A 20,040-nucleotide genomic window follows, 5' to 3' on the forward strand; every position below is an offset into this window, starting at 1 on the left:
AGCAGCACCCAGAATTCCGAGGGAAAATCAGAAAATGAAGTTACAGCATACAGTAATGCTAAGCAGGAGATGTCTGCAAAGTTTTTATTTTTTTTTTCTATGAAGTTTGTGGAGGAAAGATGCAGCAAACATATGTGATTTTCACTTGCTAAACTACGTGTCATATCAGCAGTTTTCAGGCAGCCTCACGTAATAAATACAGGCTCAGGAGAACCCCTTTCTCACACAGCAAAAGAACAGATTACACTAAGAACCGTGCAAGTTTTCTATTAAGAAAAATAATAATAATGATAATAAAGGTAAATTCCACTGAAAACTAAAAACAGTCCTGAGAATGGAAGGACTATACAAAAAAAAAAAAAAAATCTATTTGGGAAACCTCAGTGAACCTGAGGAAGACCTACAAGTCAAAATGTGGAACAGGCACTTAAGTTTTCCCTCAGGAAAAATGTCCAGATTTAGAAAGGTACAGAAGTCCTTAAATGAAGGCACAAGAAAGACTATTTGTTGAAATTATTTCCTGAATCAGGTCCTTTCTTTATAACTGGGCAACTCATGAGCAGCTTTTGGTTTTCAGCCATGGGACAGCAGCAGGGAGAAAAGTTTAACTTTGCTCCTACACACTTTGGGGGAGCAGCTACTGGAAATGTGAGGAGGAGAAACATCCCCCTGCACCAGAGGAGTAAATAGGTAGAGTTACATAAAACACTCAGGTGTACCTGAGTATACCTGAGTGTTTTATAACATAAAACACTCAGTATACCAGGTATACTGGCATTTTCAGATTTATATGAAATTATTTAATCATCTTTTAGCTTGAACAGGGCAGATATATATTGAGATGTACTTTTGTGCACGTGCTTTTCTCAGTTTCAGCTATGGAAGAGTTTTACAAAGGAACTGGAGAAATGCCAACACTCATCCCATTTACCACAGCTTCCCAGGGCTCATTTTGGGGGAAGGAGAAGAATTAAACCCTTTTCCTCTCTGTTAAGCACACATCAGTCTACTAGTGAACTCACCCTTTGGAATTAAGTGGACACAATAAAATCTGCACCAGGCACAAGTGTGTACAGGACAGCAGTAATAGTAGATTTTGTGTTAAAGGAAAAAAAAAAAAAATTAAAACTAAATCCAGTCTTTCAGAAGAATCTTTGTGCATTTTGATTTTTTACTTTTTGGGGTTGGGGTGACCTGCTACCGAGGGCTTTGCAGTTATGCCAAATCCTGATCTTTGAGGAATAAGAAAGTTTACAAAGTTTAGTTCTTCCCCAAAGAGTACCTTACCACTTAGTGCTTTTAACAAGAAGCATGATGAGCAATTAAAGCCACATTTTCACCCCTTGCTTCCATCTACTTCCGATTTCCACAACTGTATTTAAAAATATAAACCCTGATTTTCATAACAGTCAGGCAAATAATTGCACTCGGTACTCTTCAATGCTACCAAGTGCTGAACTGGTGTATCAGCAAATAACAGAATGATAAAAATAATTAACATAGCTTTAATTTAAATATTTATGACACAGTTGACTCTGTGGCTGCACGGCACCATTGTGCTGAGTGCAGTACACAAACCCTGATAGATAGAGGCCCTGTTTCCAAGAGCTCCTATTGTTCATCCCACATTACTCAATATCAAACGATCTCAAAAAAGCTTTTCAAACATTAATTAAATCTCCTAACTTCCTTTTCAGGTCAGTAAGTTTTATTATCCTAGTTGTGCAGATAAAGAAAGTGAGGAATGGAGAGGGTGAAGCACTTTCTCACCATGACACAGCCAACACTTCTCACTTCCACTCCTTGCTTGCTCCCCAATCCCCCAGCCGAGCCCCCCAAGCCTTTGAAGGCTCATCCATGTGCTGTGGGTGTGTGTGTGCATCTGGCCAGCACATCCCAGGGAGGGCTGGTTACTGCTGAGGACTCTTCACTTAATCAGGACCACCTGAGAATCCTGCTTCTGGTTTGCACTCGCATCAGCTTTAGCAAAATATCACCGGCGGAGTTAATTCATGTGATTTTATAACCTCTTAATAGTGTTCCTTCCAGCTCAAATCCCTTTTTGTTGGCCAAAATTAGGAATGCTCAATTCATTACAATGGTTCTTTCCCCCTTTTTTCCTTTTTTTTATTTGGAGAGATTGGGCCCTAACACACTAATGTCCACAACCAGGTCATCAAAGGGTAAACTGCAATGCTTTTAATTTTTGTGCCTAAAGATATGTGATTTTTCTCAGAATTAAGGTTGTGAAATAAGTAATTTGCTTGAAGTTTCTCAGATATTCATTGGAACTTAAAACAAAACAAAAAAGGCTTTAAGGCCAAAGTGTCAGTGTTCTGTGCAAAATAATTAATATACCACAATAGGATCTATTCTACTATTGATTGAAAGGGAATTTATGCAGGTAATTCATTAAGGCTAGTAAGAGTTTGGCATGTAAATCCCCCAGCACTTTGATGGAAAAACAGACCCTGATTTATTTATTTTTTTTTAATAAGCTATAAAATACATGACTTTCAGTGGTAAACATGCAAAAAGCAAAAGCAAATACCTGAACAACAAGGGCCCTGCTCTGTGAGGGTTCGGGGATGATATTAGATCAAATCCTTTTTCACACACTGCAAAAGATGCAACAATCATTTCAATCACCATGTTAAGAGAATCAATACAATTTTTCCTTCCAGAGAATGGTACTTTACATTCCAATATTTACAGGCTATCACCTTCATACATCTCTTTTTGTGGTCAAGTGCATGATTACTACTTCTGGCAGAGTATTGGCCATTTTCTTATGAAGATCTAGAAATTCTTGTAAATAAAAACCAATCGGAAAAAAAAAAAAAAAAAGAAGAGCAAGTCTGTGGACTGGAATGCACCCTACTTGTAATGGGAACAAAAAGCTGGCAATGAAATATAAACCTAAATCACAGCAGAATGACCTACTTTAAGGCATTTGCCAAAGAGACAGTGTTTTAGACAGCTCCTCTGAAGTAGCGTCTTTATGTCTATGCCATCTGCAGATTTATTATTGTGCTTTAGAAAAAAAACAGAAAGAAAAAAATGAAAAAGGAAAGAAAAACCTACAGTATGCCTGAACAAAACTCAGCTTCATCTATAGAAAGATTCCAGTACTGTGGGCACCACACCCACACCTACTGATGTGGTCCAAGTCTTTTCTTTAGAGGCACCTAATTAAGAAACCCTGACTCATTTACATGGATACGTTTGATCTAAATTACACTCCAAACCACACCAAATTAGGAGCATCTGTGAATGCAAAGTGTTTGTTCCCAGTGCCTGGTAGAACAGGGCCAGTTCTGGACGGCACATGTTCAAGTGACGAAAAATATTTCAGATGTAACATACTTCTGAGACCCACTTTTCCACTAATAATTCATAATGAGTTAAACCAGTATCTCTGCTTCAGCAATTATTTCAGGATGGGGAAAAAAATGTCATTTTACTTTTTAAAGGAAGGGCAGGGGAAAAGCAAGAGTGGGCAACCACCTAGTTTGGTGGGGCATTAACACAAACCATTAACTGCAATTTAAATCTGTGCAGTGCATTTGTTTTCAGATGTACTTTACACCTAAAGTCTGGACTGAAGGAAAGTATAAATTAATGATTGGTTGTTCACAAACAAGACTTTCTGCCTTGGTGATTGGTCTTCCCTCATTAATCATTTTTCCAGAGGAGTCTGGGCAGAGGGCAGGGTCTCAGCCCAAAGAGGCAGCACCCTACATAATACTAACATGAAAAATTTAAGACCACCAGATTTGACAGCGATGCCTCCCTTTCCAGGCTGCATTGCTGGTGGCTGACTCTGCCTGCCTGCAGCCCAGAAAGCCGCTCTGTACACAAATGGGTCCTGTGGCAATTAGGAAACTTTTATCCCTCTTTCCCATCTCCCACTAAGAGCAAGCAGGGGGGCTGCAGAAGCCACTGGTTGCTGCTTTGCCTCCTTACTGACAAACTGAATAAAAAATAGCCTTAATCTCACTCTAAGCAGCCCAAGAACCGAGCAGTGTAAATCCGAATTCCACGCTGGGTTTGCAATTCCCAGCCCACTGGCGCAATTTGGCACGACCTTTGGATTTGGCCCATAGTGCTTGGCAGCCACCTTTTATTCTTCCCATCTTTTATACTTTGTGAATAGTCCAAGTTACATAATGCCAGTGACAATTTGTTTATGGCGAGCGTTGGAGTCACTGTTTTATGATTACATTCAAACTTGAAGCCACATTTTGACATCTAAGGATCATCTTGCATTCTCGTGTACTCTATACAATGAAGGTTTGTGTTCCAGTAAGGAGGGGGGGGGAAGGAACTTTATAAATAACATGACTCCTTTTGTCTGAAGAGATTTTAATACATTTGTCTGATCTACTGTTTTTGCAGTAGCTAGAATATAATTTGAATATATTAATATTTTCAGCAACTGTGCTAAGAGAGCCCCGTTAATAACTTATGCATGGGTGTATAGATACACTTCAGACAGAGGTAGTTTTAGCCCTTCTGCTGGTAATACTTAGAAACACACAATGAAAGAGCCTGTTCTTTCCTCCTCTTTGTTGTGGGCATGCATTGTGATGGTATGGAGCCAGTGTTCTTTCTGTTGTCTACACAGCCTGGATTCAATAAGCAGTTATATATGCATATTATGACAATGTGGTCAAGGAAACCAGATTTTTTTACTATACCTTCATGTGCCTGTACAGTATAAAATCTGGTATTTATTTTTCTTGTCCTCATTCAATATGTTAACAAAATCATAATTTGATACAGGTTATGTTCACTTTATAATTAAAATTATAGAGTTAGATGAAAATACAGCAAGATGTTGCTGAATGGAAAATATTTATCTTTTCGTACATTACGCATTATGGTGCTATGTAAAATCATAAATCTGTGAAGCAGCTCTCTCCAGCCAATTTGCCTCCTCCCCTGGTCCACAAGATGCAACCAGTTACCTCCTCTAAGCTGAGGATTCTGCATCCACCTCAGCCCTGACATTAGACAGCCCTGCCACGTCCTCTCCAGAGCTTTGCTGTGGTCTTCCAGAAGAACACCCCTTGCCATGGAGATAAGCCAAGAGAAAGGAATTTAGAAAAGTTCTGTAGTTTTTACAGCTCCTCCTGTAGCTCTCCTAGCACCTTTGTGGAAAAAGCATAAACTTTTTTGCACCATGTTCTCTGTGTCAGCACTAGACTCAGGCTCCCCAGACCACCTCAGGATAGCACTTCATCCATCTGGAAACTGTTCTCACCTCCCAGATCACTGCCATCCCCACTGCCAAGTGCAGGCCTTCACCAAACACCATCAGCAGCCACCAAACAATCAGCACAGGGCATATGGGACAGCCCTAGAGCATATGGAAGCTTTCCAGCAAGTGAAGTTTACTGGGAACATCAGTTTGCCTTGTTCAAACTCTCAGCCCAGAGAGGATTTCCACAGGGCTGTGGCAGCAGTAGTAGCAGGCAACTTTAACCTCCTCAGACAACACAGATTGTTTCCATGTCTGGATAAAGGTCTCATAAAAGTGTCATCAGAATGAGTTTTCATCCCTTCAGAACATCTACCCCATGGAAGTCACTGCAGCTGCTCTGGTTTCAGAGCCAGCCCTGAGATTTCTATCACAGGGCAAATTTCAAGTCTTGTTGAACACATTTTGGATCTCACCTGGCCTCTATGGTGAGGAGCTGCTTAACCTTTCCAGATTACATAGTAAGATCTTTCCATTACTTCTCATATTAAATTATGTTTATCCATCTCTGCACCCTGAAACTACAATATGTGCTTGCTAAAGAGGCACTTTCTAAGCTTATAGATGCATTTACAAACATTCACTCCAGGCTAACATTTTCTGCTGGAGAGGCAGCACCTACAGAGAGGTGTCCTGGAGCCACTTACTCTGTGAGTTGTCCAAAAATTGATGACTGATACTGAGATTGAAACAGCAAGATTGTCCCTGTTGTTCCTAAATCCTTCAATCTCTGTCAAACATGGTTTGGGTTAGGAGGTTTAAGAGACTCTTGTATGTTTTCTCAGCAGTTTTTTTAACTGTGGATTTTGATAAGGGTCAGACAGAAGCAGATATTGGGAAATCTGGTCACTTGAAGCTTCAAAGATGAAAGAAATACAATGACTAAAGAGAGGTAGGGCTGGCTGTGTAGAGAATAAAGACTTTGTAAAGTATCTAAGGCAGATAGACCAGAGTCATCTGAGACCAGCACAAGTGTGAATGGGTATTTGACTTTAAAGGAACTAATGAGAATATTCAAAGCTAGTATAAAGCCAGGAAATATTGCAGAACTTGCAGTACTACAAAGGGTGCTTCTTAGAAAGACACAATATATGGAAAATCCTCCACTCCAGGCAGTCCCTGCATTTAGTGCAGCGGACTAAACACGTGCACAAAAAAACAAACATCAAGCTAAGGTGAGGGGACAAGACAGACGAAGTGTAAGTAGAAAAGACAATGCTGACATAGTAAATTCATTGCTCAAGGGCGAGTAAAATGTAAATAAGTTTAAAGAAATCAAAGACTCGTGGCACATACTCACTAGTGCATTTAAGAGCTGCGTTCATCCTACTCGTGCTCAGTATCAGGGCTGAAACAATCGTGGTGCTGGGAGGCATGTTAAAGCATCTTTCAAATCTGATACAAATGTAGTGCATATATATATTGCAATCACAGCTTGTGGAGAGCTCAAAACTGAACCTGGAAGAGGAGGAATCCTGGTTGAGGTCAGATCCCATAGAAAATCATCTCTATTGGGTAGAGTGCTGCAAAAAGACTTTCATTTTAAACAACAAGATGGTGATAATACAGGATAAAAAATATGGAGATTTTATACTGGGGACAGTTAATAGGTCAACATTTGAATTTTTTTCATTATTTAAAAAAGACTTGAAACAAAATAATTTATGAAGTAATTACAATGCTTTGATTTGACATTTTTAGAGATCTTTTCTAAACCAAATGACTCAGTGATCCTAGGATATAAAAATTCACAGAAAAGGAAAACTTTGGCGAGACTGTGTTCCCTGACTTTGGTGGAATTCTTTGCCACATTCTCTGATTTCAATGTCAAAAATCACTGGGTTTCTCACAGAACTGAATAATTCATTCATGACACTGGACAAAACCAATGTATTGATAATGAAACTGTGTTTTTCATGGGCTGCTCTAGACTCACAAGCAAAGATGAATTTCTGAGCAGGATGTCTATAGCTCAACATCCCAGGCTGAAATTCCACTCAATTGCCCCTTCTCGGCTCTAAGTCAGCAAGTAAACCTGTCATATCCAGGGCTGAGTTATTTGCTGTCAACTGGATTATAGCACAAAAAGGCTGTAATTGAAGGCTGCAAGAGGTTATAGATTGAACATAGTCAAAAGCAGTAACTCCACTTAGTAAAAGCAGATATCACCCAAAATGAGAAAAGTTAAGCTCATATAAGGAGAAATTCTGACTCCGTTGTGGCTTCCAGTTGCTGGGATTTTTGTCAGTGACTTCCAGAGTAATCAAAATTTCACTTGCTGCCCAGAGAGAGATGCTGCAAAGGGTCTGATGAAGTGAAAGTTAAAATAACTCTTGACCTGGGGCTTCCAAAATACATTTTCTGAGCAGAGACTGCTGTCTAAACTCAGTGTTTTCATGATGTAGCAATGCAGACAGCCCTTTAGGGGACCAAGGGGATAAAACTGCACTACTGTGCAACCAGAGCCACCCTGCTGTAAATACTGAAGCTCCCATTGTTCAGCACCCTGTGGGACATGGGGAACTGGACAATTTAGGCATAATGAGGTACAGTTTGTGAGAAGTGATTTCAGGAAGCTGTAACATCACTGAATACCTGTGCCAGTGCTGACACCTTCCATCTGAGGCCCTCCTTTTAAAGACAGAGATTATTGGAAGAGAGAGCGTGGAAGCATCTGACAGATGCACTAATTTTATTGGGAGCAGGAGGATTAAATTATTATACAGAGGCTCATCATCTTTCTACCTTTCAAACCAGTAAATCTGAACCAAAGAATGCTGTTGATGTACTTCTGGGAAGAAGGGACAGGGTGCCCTGTGTGTTTTCCATATCCTCTGTGCTTGGGTGTGCTGCTCAGAGTGGCTTCTCTCACTGAGTTACAACCCAGAACTTGTGGTTTTCCTTTTTTGCCACGTACTTTCTGTTTGTCCATCATTAAGCACATCAAAGCCTCAGTGTCCCCATCAGGAAACAATGCTGCTAATAACATTAATCCACCTTTATTAAGAGCCTTTAGCTCTATGGAGGAGCACCAAATATTATAAGACAAAGACAAGAGGATAATAAGGAAATGTGTTTTTTCCCTTGCTGACCTAGTTTCTAACCTCACTTTAAAAATCTTCCCTTGATTTTAATTATGCTTAATCTAGAGCTAAGCTCACAAATCTAGCAAACTTAAGGGCTGCTTTTAAGTGAATTTTCTCGCCTGTCAGAGTTCCTCAAGCTTTCTCTGCTACAGTCAAGAGTTTATTTCCAGCCCAGGCACAGAGTTGGGGCATTTCTCTGCCAGCACAGTGAGTGTTGGCCTCGTGAGCTCAGGTACCACCTTGCTCCACCCGAGCCTGGGCACCACAACATTCTTCACAGAACAATTGCAGTCCTTTTCTCATCAGCCATAGCCAGAGGCAGCAATAAGGGTGAAGGATATCTATCATGAAAAGCCCAGTGTCAATGTGTTCCCCCAATTTATTTACTGACCTTCAATGCAACAGCCATACTCCTGACCCTCATGAGATGAAGCCTAAGGGGAAATGGCACTGAGCACCAATTCCATATCCTGTTGTTCTGTGGTCTAAATTAAGTGCTAATTAATTACCACTGGCATCTTTGGCATTGCCTGTCAAATTGGATTTAGGATATCCTTTCGCTGTTTAAACAAATAGCCCTACATCTAAAGCTAAAATCCCAAGTGTCAGCATTTTCTTTACTTTTAAATTTTTATTTTAAAATCCAGTGAGTATGTTCATGGATTTTACAGGTAGAATTCAAATAAAAGAAACAGGAATTGATATTGTCAATTTTGATTAATAGTCCCTCATTAATAAACATCCTGTTATTCAGTTTCCACCTGCAGTTGCTGATGTTGCCTGGAATCAATTAACTCATATAATTTGATTTATTTTACAAAGACATTTTTGGATGTGCTGTGCTGATGATAAAGGTCCTATATTTACAATTCGTGATTTAAGCAAGATTGTTACTAACTGCTTTTTATTTTTAATATTACAAGAAAATGTAGCTTCAGGCATTCTTGAACAAAAATATTTAAGCAATTTGCAAAGTTAAAGCTTTATTTATTTAAAACTATCTATTGCCTTCTGAACCACACAGGCCACAAAAGCATACAAATCCAGGACCTATGACAGGTTGGTCTTTACAATAAGTTATTTGTTCTGGAGAAAAAAAATATATCTATATATCAGAAGTAGAATTAAAAAAAATAAAAAAAATTAAAAAAAAAAATAAAAAAAATCAAGCACAGCAGAAATTACACCACCAGCCAAAAATACATTTTAGGCATTAAGGTACTTCTGTCTGTGCACATATTATTCTACATAGTCTCACACTGCCTTTGTCCCTCTACTGTCCAAACACCTCTAAGAAGTGCATCAGCATCTGCCCAACATCTGTCACAGGGGTTTTGCTCTGTCCTGCATCCCCTCCCCAAAGAAAGGCTCACACTCACAGTGCCTGTGTGACTTCTGAGCAAGGAATTGCTCTTGTTTGAGCTAAATTTGCTGCTGAAGAGCTACTAAAGAAGGCAAAAATTAATACCTTGTGCACAGAGCTGCAGCCAGAGGAGACCAGGATGCTCCTTGAGGAAGTTCATGGCCCTCAGCTGACTCCTACCAAAAGGCTGTGCCCAAACAGGCAAACTGCAGGAACAACAGCAGCATGGACCAGCCAGATCTGTCCTCTTTAGAGCACCAGTCAGGACCAGCTTGCATTCACACACAACAAATTAAAACCCAAGCCAAGCTGGGAGGACAGAGTGCTGGCTGTCAGTAAATGGAAGAACCTAGCAGGTCACCCAGTGTGATCAGTTTTCCAAAAGGGAGGATTGGGATTTTTGTAATAGGGAAGATTTAGTGGAACGATTTTGAATTAATCTCTGTGATACAATTTGGTTTGGGGGAGTGGGACCTGATCCTTTGCCCACACCAAGGTCCTTGGTGGTGCCACACCGTGGTGATAGGTCCATGCACCAGTGTGCCCCTCCTGCCTTTGGAGCTTCCAGGACTCAGATGTCCAGGAAAACAAACAATCCCAAGGCTGAGGCGCAGATAAACTGTGACCCTCCCTCACAGCTCCTCAGTGGAGCAGGAGCATCTCCCCTTGTGCAGAAGAACAAGCAGGACTTCTCCAAAGCACTGTCCCGAATGAAGCCCCTGGAGAGGCTGCAGTATCTTTAGATACCTAAATATGTTTTTACATGCTGTCCTCAGCCACCCAGAAGATAAAGTCTTTCTCCACAAGCCAGGCATTCTGTGAGGTGTGTGCAAGAGCCCCCATGCTCTTCTGCAGGGTTGTCACACGGGAAGCAAAGTTCACCCAGCGCTGAGGAGACTTTATTTTTAACTGTTCTCTTATTAAACCAGGCTAAGCCAGAATAAATGCCTTTCTTCAGCTTTTCACAGTCTATTCAGCCAACTGTGAAGCAATGCTCGGAGTTAGTTTAGTTATTATTCTCATTTAGGGCCAGGCTCCAAGGCAGTTCATCCAGGGAAGGGCTCGTGCTGTGAGATATGCAGGGGATCCCCTGAGGAAGCCCACTCTCCACCAGGACCCTGTCAGCTGTCCAGGTGCTATAAATAGCCACCCAATGGTCACTTTTAAAGCCTAGTCTGTGGAGGAAGACAGCATCAAGTGCTCATTCTCCTATCCCAGAGTGACTGAAGAGAAGGGATTTTTCCCAAAGAGCTGTAACACGAACCCACAGCTGCAGAGCACAGGAAGCCTATGGAGTTTCTGTAGGCCAGGAGCCATCGAGGCTATTTTCAGCAAAAGCAAGCTCTTAAGTATGTCTGAACTATTTCTGACCCCTCTTGTAACATATCCTACGCCATGACCTGGTTTCTCTATTACCAGCCTAGCTATTGTTTCAAATTCTACCTATGGAACAAACAGGGATTTAAAATGCCTTCATGTTTTACACAGCTAGATGCAAGTAGCTTAAAACTGTGTTAGTGCACTGTGACCCCAGAATTGTGCTTATTTGTTGCAGAGGAAACCACATGGCACATTTGGAAAAGGATATACACTGCAGTGTTTTGGAGCTCCTCTATAAGCAGAAGCCTCAGAAGTTCTGTACACACCAATCTCCCTGTTCCCATCACAGTGTACAGATCTCACAAGCTGAGGATTCCACTGATGATGCCTGCATCTGTTTAGCTTCATCAGCTGGTGAATGCCACTGTAATGCACCTGAGCAAACCACCCAATAGCCAGCACATAGATAATAATAAGGTTTAGTCTGCATTCATAAAATATCAAGAATCTGAATGTAATGATAAATTTGAAATTTATCTTTGTAGCAGTGCAAGGAATTGAACAGTTTACACAAATAGAGTTTGTGGCATCAGGGGCTCCCTTACCACCAGTTAGCTCCATAAGATTCCCAAGATGAAATTAAGTCATGCACAGGCCCTGCACTCTTCCTGCACAATGTGTGTATTTTGGTTTCCCTCCTCAGCTGGTGAATCCAGCTGGGTATGGATATCTCTACAAGATTTTGATCTGGTAAAGGACTGCTATTTGTACATTAAAAAGACTCTCAAAGCTGCAGTTCACTTGTCTTTTTAGTACAAAATCAACTCAAGTTCTTCCCAAAAAACAACGACTGCAGCTGAACTGAAATAAATTGACGACAGAAAATGATGTGGCTGTGATATGCAGTATCTCAGGGAAGTGTAACAGGCTTTAAATGAAAAGGAAATATGTTGAGGAAAAAACCTGATAGTTTAGGTTATCTGTGCATCATGTTGTAGCTGTGGTTCCTTCCTAACACAGAGAAACCCAGCTGCAAAAGCCTGAAAATGTGCTTATACACACACAGACATTATCACTTCCTAGGACGGTACGTTTTATTATCAGGTTATTTTCCAGTACATTTGGCACAGTTAAGGTAAGTATATTAACTTTACTTCCAAATAAAGAAAACAAAGTTGTACTGAATGTCTCAGCCACTGTCAATGAGTTAAGAACTGACAGGAGGTCCAAGTAATCAACCCTGTCTACAGCACTGAGCTTTCCCCTGGGACACCTCCTCTGATCATACAATGTATCTGACTGGCATGGATGTAGAATTGCTTTCAATAAAGATTTTATTTCAAGGTTGGATGATTCCTTCCCAAATGTCTTGTCACTAAAGCAAAGTATGCAATACCTGTTATTTTTTAACTCCTGTGAACCAGCATTTGGGAAGGAGAGGAGCGTAAAATGTTGAGCTGGAAGCTGTTCATCATAAGAGACAAATTTTAACAAATTGATCAGGAGCTCTGCAATACCAGAAGTCAGAAAGCTGCTGCATAAAAACTGGCCTGTACCAGTGCAGTGAAGAGGCCTGTTAACAGAATTATTGCTGGGGAGAGCTGAAGGCAGCTGAGCCCTTACCAGGGCCAAGTCCTTAAGCTACAACATTACATTTGCATATGCCTGAGAATAGATAGGAAGGAGATATTGGCTAATTTGAGGATAATTATTGGCAAAGTGAATCAATGGGAGGCACACACTTTGACCTATTAAGGCAGTTCACAGGAACTTACATTTCAAATCAGTCCCGTCATCCATCAGGGTGAGCAACTCTAGGACTGAGGTTGCCAGCACAGTCCAGCAAAGGTACAAAACCCACCCAAATGGGCTGTCAAGGAATACCCCACCCAGAGAGGAGCTGGGTCCTAGTTCCACAAGGTTTGTTCCTGTACCAAGAGAAGGCATGACACAAAGACAGCATTTTTAATCCTTTTGGTGGAGTTTCATTTATTCCTATTTATCTTCAATTTCTCTTGGCCTCTGTGTTGGTCTTGGTCTCTGCCTCGAGGGACAGATACTTCCCTAGTAAACACAAATATTGTGCTTAACTGGAGGAGAGAATCCTGATAAGAACAAAACCTACTTTTACCCCTCAGTCCTCTACTGAATTTAGGGGATGGTATTTCCTACACCAGCCATTGTAGCCCATAACCTCATTCCAAATGACCCCTTCTCCTTCTGACTCCCCCATTTTGTAATGTGCTGTCCTTTAGCCACAGTCAATATTACCAGTTCATGGAAGAATAACAGGATTAACGTATTGAAAAGTTACCTTTAAATATAATTTAAAACAGTGAAAGAATAACAGGCATGGCTAAAACCAGTTCTGCTAAGGGGAGAAACACCCCTGACATGGAGCAAAATTAAATCCTCATAGGCTGGAAAAGGATAAGAAAGCAAAAGTGAGCAGTTCTCAAAGCAGTTGGCTCTACCCTGCAACACTTTCCAGCCTACAATAAAAGTGTCCTTTCCAATAGGATTTTCCTCCCTAAGTACACTGAATTCCTCATTTTTTTTTATGTGCAATAGGAATATTAAGATGTTGAGGAGTCAGAGTCACTGCAGAAACCCTTTCTCCTCCCCAGCAGTTACTAGAAAGTAAAAATGGATGAAGAACATTTCCTAACACCTACTGCGTTTGGAGCAATAATCCAGTGTGCTTTCCAAATGTCAAAATTAATAATGATTTTACTTAGAGAGTTTGAAAAGTGTAGGTTTAATCGAACTAGAGAGCCAACTCACCATACAATGACCCTCTTAGCTGTAGACTTGCCCTGCTCTCCGTCACACGTTTTCCAGATTGCAGTTGCCTTGGCAACAGCCAAAGCATAAATTCCAAGTATTTTTCCTTATATATCTGCCATTGACACTACAGCCCTGCTATCAGACACTTCTGCTGCTTTAATTCATCATTAATTTCATTACTATTAATAATGAGGAGTATATTTTCTGCATTTCTCCCGACTTGTGATTTTAAGGACTGAAGACATTCTCAATACAGTTATTTTGGAGAAAGAAAGAAATAATCTAGTGCAGCATAGCACCCAACAATTTCTTGATATAGTGCCAACAACTGTGGCACCGGATTATAGATTGTTTCTAAAATAACCTTAAATTGATGGATCATTGCTCCTTTCATTTGGGCTTGACAAAAAGTACCTCTGGCATTTCCTTTCACTCTTTATGTTGAAAATGGTGTGTCACTCTTTCTGTTCTTTTTCTTGCCAAAAAAAGAATTCTTGCCTATTTTTCAATATTTTCTCTTTTAACAACTCAATTTCACCTAGTAGCTATAGCAATAGCATTGTGTGCATACTATATTTTGATTTGCTTTGACTTCTTCTTTTGTGGAGAGATGATAAAAATATCAGTTATAGAATTTCTTTGGTAAATGTTTGTAATCCAAAAAGACACGAAGTCCAAAACTTCTAATTATTCTTTTCAGGGTAGATTGAAGTCCTTCCTTCTATTTATTCAGTAGCTGTGCTTTATCGAAAATTATTTAACTGTTCAGACTTTCCATGTTTCCAGGTTCTCTTGGTTTATGGTTTTTTTTTTTGTTATTATAGTGAAAACAAGTGAAACTACATGAATATATCAAGGATTTTCAGGATATTTTCTCAGTACAGTACTGTTTATTCTAGCATTATGCTGAGGGAACCCGAATTTACAGAAATGCTCTTAATGCCACGTTACACATTGATGAACCACAGTTCCTTTCCATCATCAACTCACAGCCTCCATTGCCTCGTGCCATAGTCCCACCTCCTGATTGCTGGGAAATGCTGTCATGCCTGGACTTTGCCAGGATGCCACGAGAAGGATGCAATCTCCAGGATAAACCAGGGGAATTATTCTCTTTCAGAAAGATGGCAAGCAAAAGCAGAGGGGTTGGCCATGCATCTTCCATTTTCTGTGTCCCCATCAGGAAGATGGGATCTCCTCAACATCTTGCTCCAGATTTTACAGACAAAGGAAGGCTGTCCCTCCCGGTCCCTTCAGTAAACTGAGCTCTGTTGCCACATTTCTTCACCCTGATTCTGCTCATCCGTGGTCCATTGCCTCCTCCCTGCAAGGAGCTTCTCCTCCAGCTCCATCAATGCTGCCCATTATCAACACCCTCTAGTCTCAAGACCATGGCTGATGCTGCTAAATTGATTATTTCTAAAGTTACCCAAGACAAAGCTGATGAACTTGACCCCACACATGCATCTCTACTCATGCTGATGTCATCTCCAAATATTTTATGAAGTTTCCAACCTTTACCACAGAACAAGCTCAACAGAAACCAAGTTTCTCTCCTGGAGAGGTCCCCAAGCTTGCTGTAGATGCCTCTGCATAAGTGGAATTAAGCAAAACAATCTCGTCACCTCTGTAACATTTTTAATTGTGTAAAGATGTGTGACATCCATCAGAAGCCCACGCAGTCGCTTGGCAACAAAACTTCTAACTTTTGAGACTTTATGAACTCCTAAGAGAAGAGATGATATATTAATATTACCACAGAGGAAAGATAATTAATTTTTAAAAAAATTAATGAAGATGCTATATTTTAAGAAACTAATAGTTAAGCCAATCTGATTAGTGCCATATGGAGAGTGTTTTGTGCAATGGACACCACGGTTACTAGCACGAGGCAGAACGAAGTAATTCTTCCTATTTATATATGGGAAAAAAAACATGAGTGTTGATGCTCCAGCAATGTGGTAAACGACAAGATTGGCACAAATCCACAAGAGATGCTTTTTGCTGTGTGACCCACCCACTAAAATGAAAGAAACACTCTTTTAAGTGCCTGGAGCCATCAGGTCTCGCAAAGTTTCTTTCCCTTATAATGTGGCTGGCTGTAAGTTCAGCAACAGGTATGGGAAAACAGAGACAGCTCTGATGGCTTTTAAAATGGCTGGCTGGGTTTTAAAAAGGTAAATGAGTGACAATGGCAGAGGAGGGGGAAAAGCAGAACTTGGCTTCAACAATCCACTTGGAATACTTAAGTTAAAGCTAGCAGGTTAAGGAGGCATCCATCAATTCAAACATTTACATAATAAAGCTGCATTTAGTTTGCATTCCTTGGTGGAGCTGTGCAATTTATTTATAAAATATGTATCTTCATTTACTAGTCTTTCCAACCCTAGGATACATAATATATTCTGGAGAGTTGAGGGAAATGGATTTCTACTTAGTCTGTACTCACCACCGCAGAGATTTATGCCAAACTTCCTACCTAAACTCAATCCATTAAACCTGTAGTGTTCTTAGACCAGACTTCTCCATCCTTAATGCCCTTTCCACAGGAATATTAAGTCTTAATACAGACACAAGATCAACTTCTAATAATAATAGTCCTTCTCTTGTAATTTTGTGGGTAATAAAGATATCAAAGGTTATAATCCTTACCATTATTTTCTAAGTCCTCTCATTAAGGTATGTGGTCTCTGTGTCTTTCAAGAAACTTTGTGTCAGGATAAGGCATGCAAAAGTCTTTAGTTACATAAATTTCACAATCCATTTCAGACCATACTCACTTTATTGGATTTAAATTAGCAGAAGGAATGTGTTTCATATGCGCTCTGTATTAAGGGGCTTTTTTTTGGTTTTCACAACTCTTTCAGTGCTGGAGACCATGTTAAGGGAAGCAGGGAATCTTCTCCCTGGTACTACAAAAGCCCTCCTTTCCTTGTTTGTCACACTGGCAGAAATTTCTCTTGCCTCCCTGTTTTATTTCTTTTCGATAACTTAATCAAACAAACACCCCTATCTGGAGGAACAGTTAAAAAGTGCCTCTATGTGCTTCAAGAGCAACAGTGACTCCTCTGACACCCTTCTTTTTTAACCAGTTCTTTCCTTTTGTCAACAGGATAGCAGCCAAGGAATCCGTGAATCTTATGTCAACACAAAGCTTAGGAATTGTGTTTGGACCAACACTCCTTAGACCTGAAAAGGAGACAGGGAACATGGCAGTCCACATGCTGTACCAAAATCAGATAGTTGAACTTATGCTGAGCGAGTACAGCAAGATCTTCAGCTCGGAGGAAGACTGACAGACAGGGCCTGTTATTGAAAACGTTCACATCTGTCTTGATGTCTAATATTTTTACATTTCTGTAAACATATTTCTGAAATATTTCTTTTTCTTTCAAGTGACAGATGCCTCATTTTGTGCAAACTTAATGATGATTTTGTGTCTAATTTTCAAACATTGGAATAAAAAATATTGTCAACATTTGCCTATATGTATTCTGCATTAACCCTTTGAGAGTTTCATTATGCTAGCACTCCAAGTGTCACTTTTTCTGCAAGCTGAGCATACAGCATATGGCCCTAGACCATAGAAAATGCTGTTTACCAACATATGCAATGGCACAGAAAGACAGATAATAATTGGGGAGGTTTGTGGAAAACGGATTAAAGTATGTATATTAAAAGCAATTAATTAAAGCAGCGATACGAGATCATTCATAGCTAATCTGGGTATAATTTACCTTTCTCTTTGATATACGTTGAAAATTAAAGACATGATGGATAATCAATTTGTCTACCCCAAGAGCTGGAAAAAAAAATTGCATTTAATGCTTTTAAACAAATAAAATAAACAAATACAAACAAAATGAGAATGTCACTATTTGCATAACAGTGCCTAAAAGAAATTAAAAATGGAATTGGAACTTTGGCATTTTTACTTAAACGCAGTACATGAAATGAAGACATTGCATGACTGCTCATTTTAATGTAACATCCATTTTGATTCTTCATCACACTGTACATCTGCCCGCTTTCCCCAGCTATCTCATGTTCTGTAGCATTTGTATTGTGCTCCTGAGGATGCTTTATTGGTGAACTACATTAAATTCATCTAGAAAGAACTTTAAAAAAAAGCCTTTTCATATGCCCTTAGGATTACTTGGCTAGACTTGAATCAATTTATGCATTTGATGGTTAGTTTCAGTTGTCATGGATAAACAAAAGGGTAACTGTCTAGAATATATCAAATATTGTTTCATTTTGAAATGTATGTTTCCAGCTATACACATCTCCTACCCTGTTTTGTAAAAGTATTCTGCTGATAAAATGTAGACTTATGTTTGACAGCTTTTTAATCAAGTTCAAAGAGAATAAATAAAACTAATCCAGTGTGGTAAAGAGTCTGTCTGGTTATCGATTTGTTCATAAAATGAAAAATAAACCATGTAAATAAGATGTGTGAAACACAGATCCAGAAGCAAATATTTAAAGCAATTAAAGACCCCAAAACATAGGATTAATGCATAGGTCTGCTGTGCATGAGAGATATGTCTTCAATATCACCTCTGCAGATCATGGGCTGCTTCAGTTTTTACCCAGCACTGTTGAGCAAAATTCCATGGCATTCAGGAAAGGTCACCCCTTGGAGCAGTCATTTATGGGAACAAATATGTAATGAGGCCTGATGGTTAACTAAGACCAGGCTCTTTCATCAGGTACTAAAAACCAACCCTGTGATATTTTTTCTAACTTCTCACACGTCTAAAAAATCCAGCAAAACAGAGGGGTAGTGGCCAGTAATTAAAATAAAAAAGCACAAAACCAAACAAAATCTCCCTCGTATCACGAACATCCACCTCAGTAACTTCTGAACAAAACGATAATGCACGGGAGAACCCAAATTCACTTTATGTTCAAGAAAATATTTTTCATCTTAATGTCAAGCCATGAATACTTAAACAGTGATGCTTTTCAGCATCATCATCTATAGACTCCTTTAATAGCAACAAACCAGGCACTGTTTATAGCCTGTGGAAATGACTGGAAGAAAGATAGTCAGAAGTTCAGTCTATTCCTTAATAAAGACCATTCACATTATGGCCCCACGGGTGCTCACAATCATGCTATTGAAGTAATTTCTGCTATTACTGGAAATGAAAAGTTCACTTGTTACTTGGAGCCTGTTGCACTCAGAAGAAAAGATTCTTAATTAATTAATTAATCTTCTTTCTTCAGAGCATGGAGACTCCTCTCGTCCTGTTTTTATAAGACAAGGCTTATGAAATGCACCGTATCTCTCTTAAGATCAACTGCTTTAAAGGGGAAAAAAAAATTCCAGGAAACTTTTGGACACACGATCCTTTCTTTGGGTTTGAAGGGTTCCTTACATGAACACTACAAAAGTGCTGACTGCTCTGCTAAATGCTCTGTTAAATTGCAGCCTGGCCGTGGGCAGACAATCTGGGGGGACACAAGTGGCTCTCACCAGAGGAGTGTATAAATCCAGGGCCTGCAGCAGATGCCTTTCCTTTCTCATCCCGACAACACAAAGGAATGGCCATGCCTTGCTACCAAGCTGCTTCCTTCCCCAAGAGACCAATTCTTCCTGTCCCTCTTAATACATACATTAATTTAATGGGAAAAATTACTGACTCAACCATTAGTCAAAGGGCCAACCCTTCAGCCCCTGCCATCAGCAGCAACCAGAAGGATAAAGGAGGGTAAAAGTGAAGAAAAGGGGAAAAAATAAAATAAAATATTTTTTTTAAATTTTATTATTATATTTTATAAACTACAATTAAATATAATAATATTGTATTAGTATAATTACTTATCTATAATTATATATTAATATATCTATTAATATAGTCATTAAATGTATTTTAATTATATTTTATAATATTTTATAAAAATAAAAATAAATATACATTTAAAAATAAATTAAAAATAAAAAATATAAATCAATAAAAATAAATTCTCAAACCTTATCTGCAGCAGACTTTCTTTTTCCTCTTGCTCAGGCAGTTTCTTCTTTATTAACCAAGGCCACAGCTCAGGACTCTGACAGTCCATAAACATTTCTGGACATAAACATTTCTAAACCCCAAAAGTGCCCAAGTTTTGCAATTCACCGAGCTCATATCACCACCACATTGCTCTTCCAATTGTTACTTATTAGAATATTCACTATCACTTGGTAGGAGTTTTGCTCAAACTCTGCTAAA

General features: G+C 39.5%; 1 protein-coding gene across 3 annotated transcripts in view; it reads left to right on the plus strand.

Moving 5' to 3' along the window:
- Nucleotides 1–18,214, plus strand: part of ARHGAP15 (Rho GTPase activating protein 15) — a 322,532-nt gene extending 304,318 nt beyond the window's left edge. For all 3 annotated transcript variants that reach the window (XM_015635331.3, XM_015635332.3, XM_015635330.3), the window contains one exon: nucleotides 16,932–18,214. In XM_015635331.3, coding sequence (XP_015490817.1) covers nucleotides 16,932–17,115 — 184 coding nt within the window. In that variant the 3' untranslated portion in view covers nucleotides 17,116–18,214. The remainder of the gene's footprint in view (nucleotides 1–16,931) is intronic.
- The last annotated feature ends 1,826 nt before the right edge of the window (nucleotides 18,215–20,040 follow it).

The sequence above is a fragment of the Parus major genome, chromosome 7 (assembly GCF_001522545.3).
Source record: "Parus major isolate Abel chromosome 7, Parus_major1.1, whole genome shotgun sequence".
Lineage (NCBI taxonomy): Eukaryota > Metazoa > Chordata > Aves > Passeriformes > Paridae > Parus > Parus major.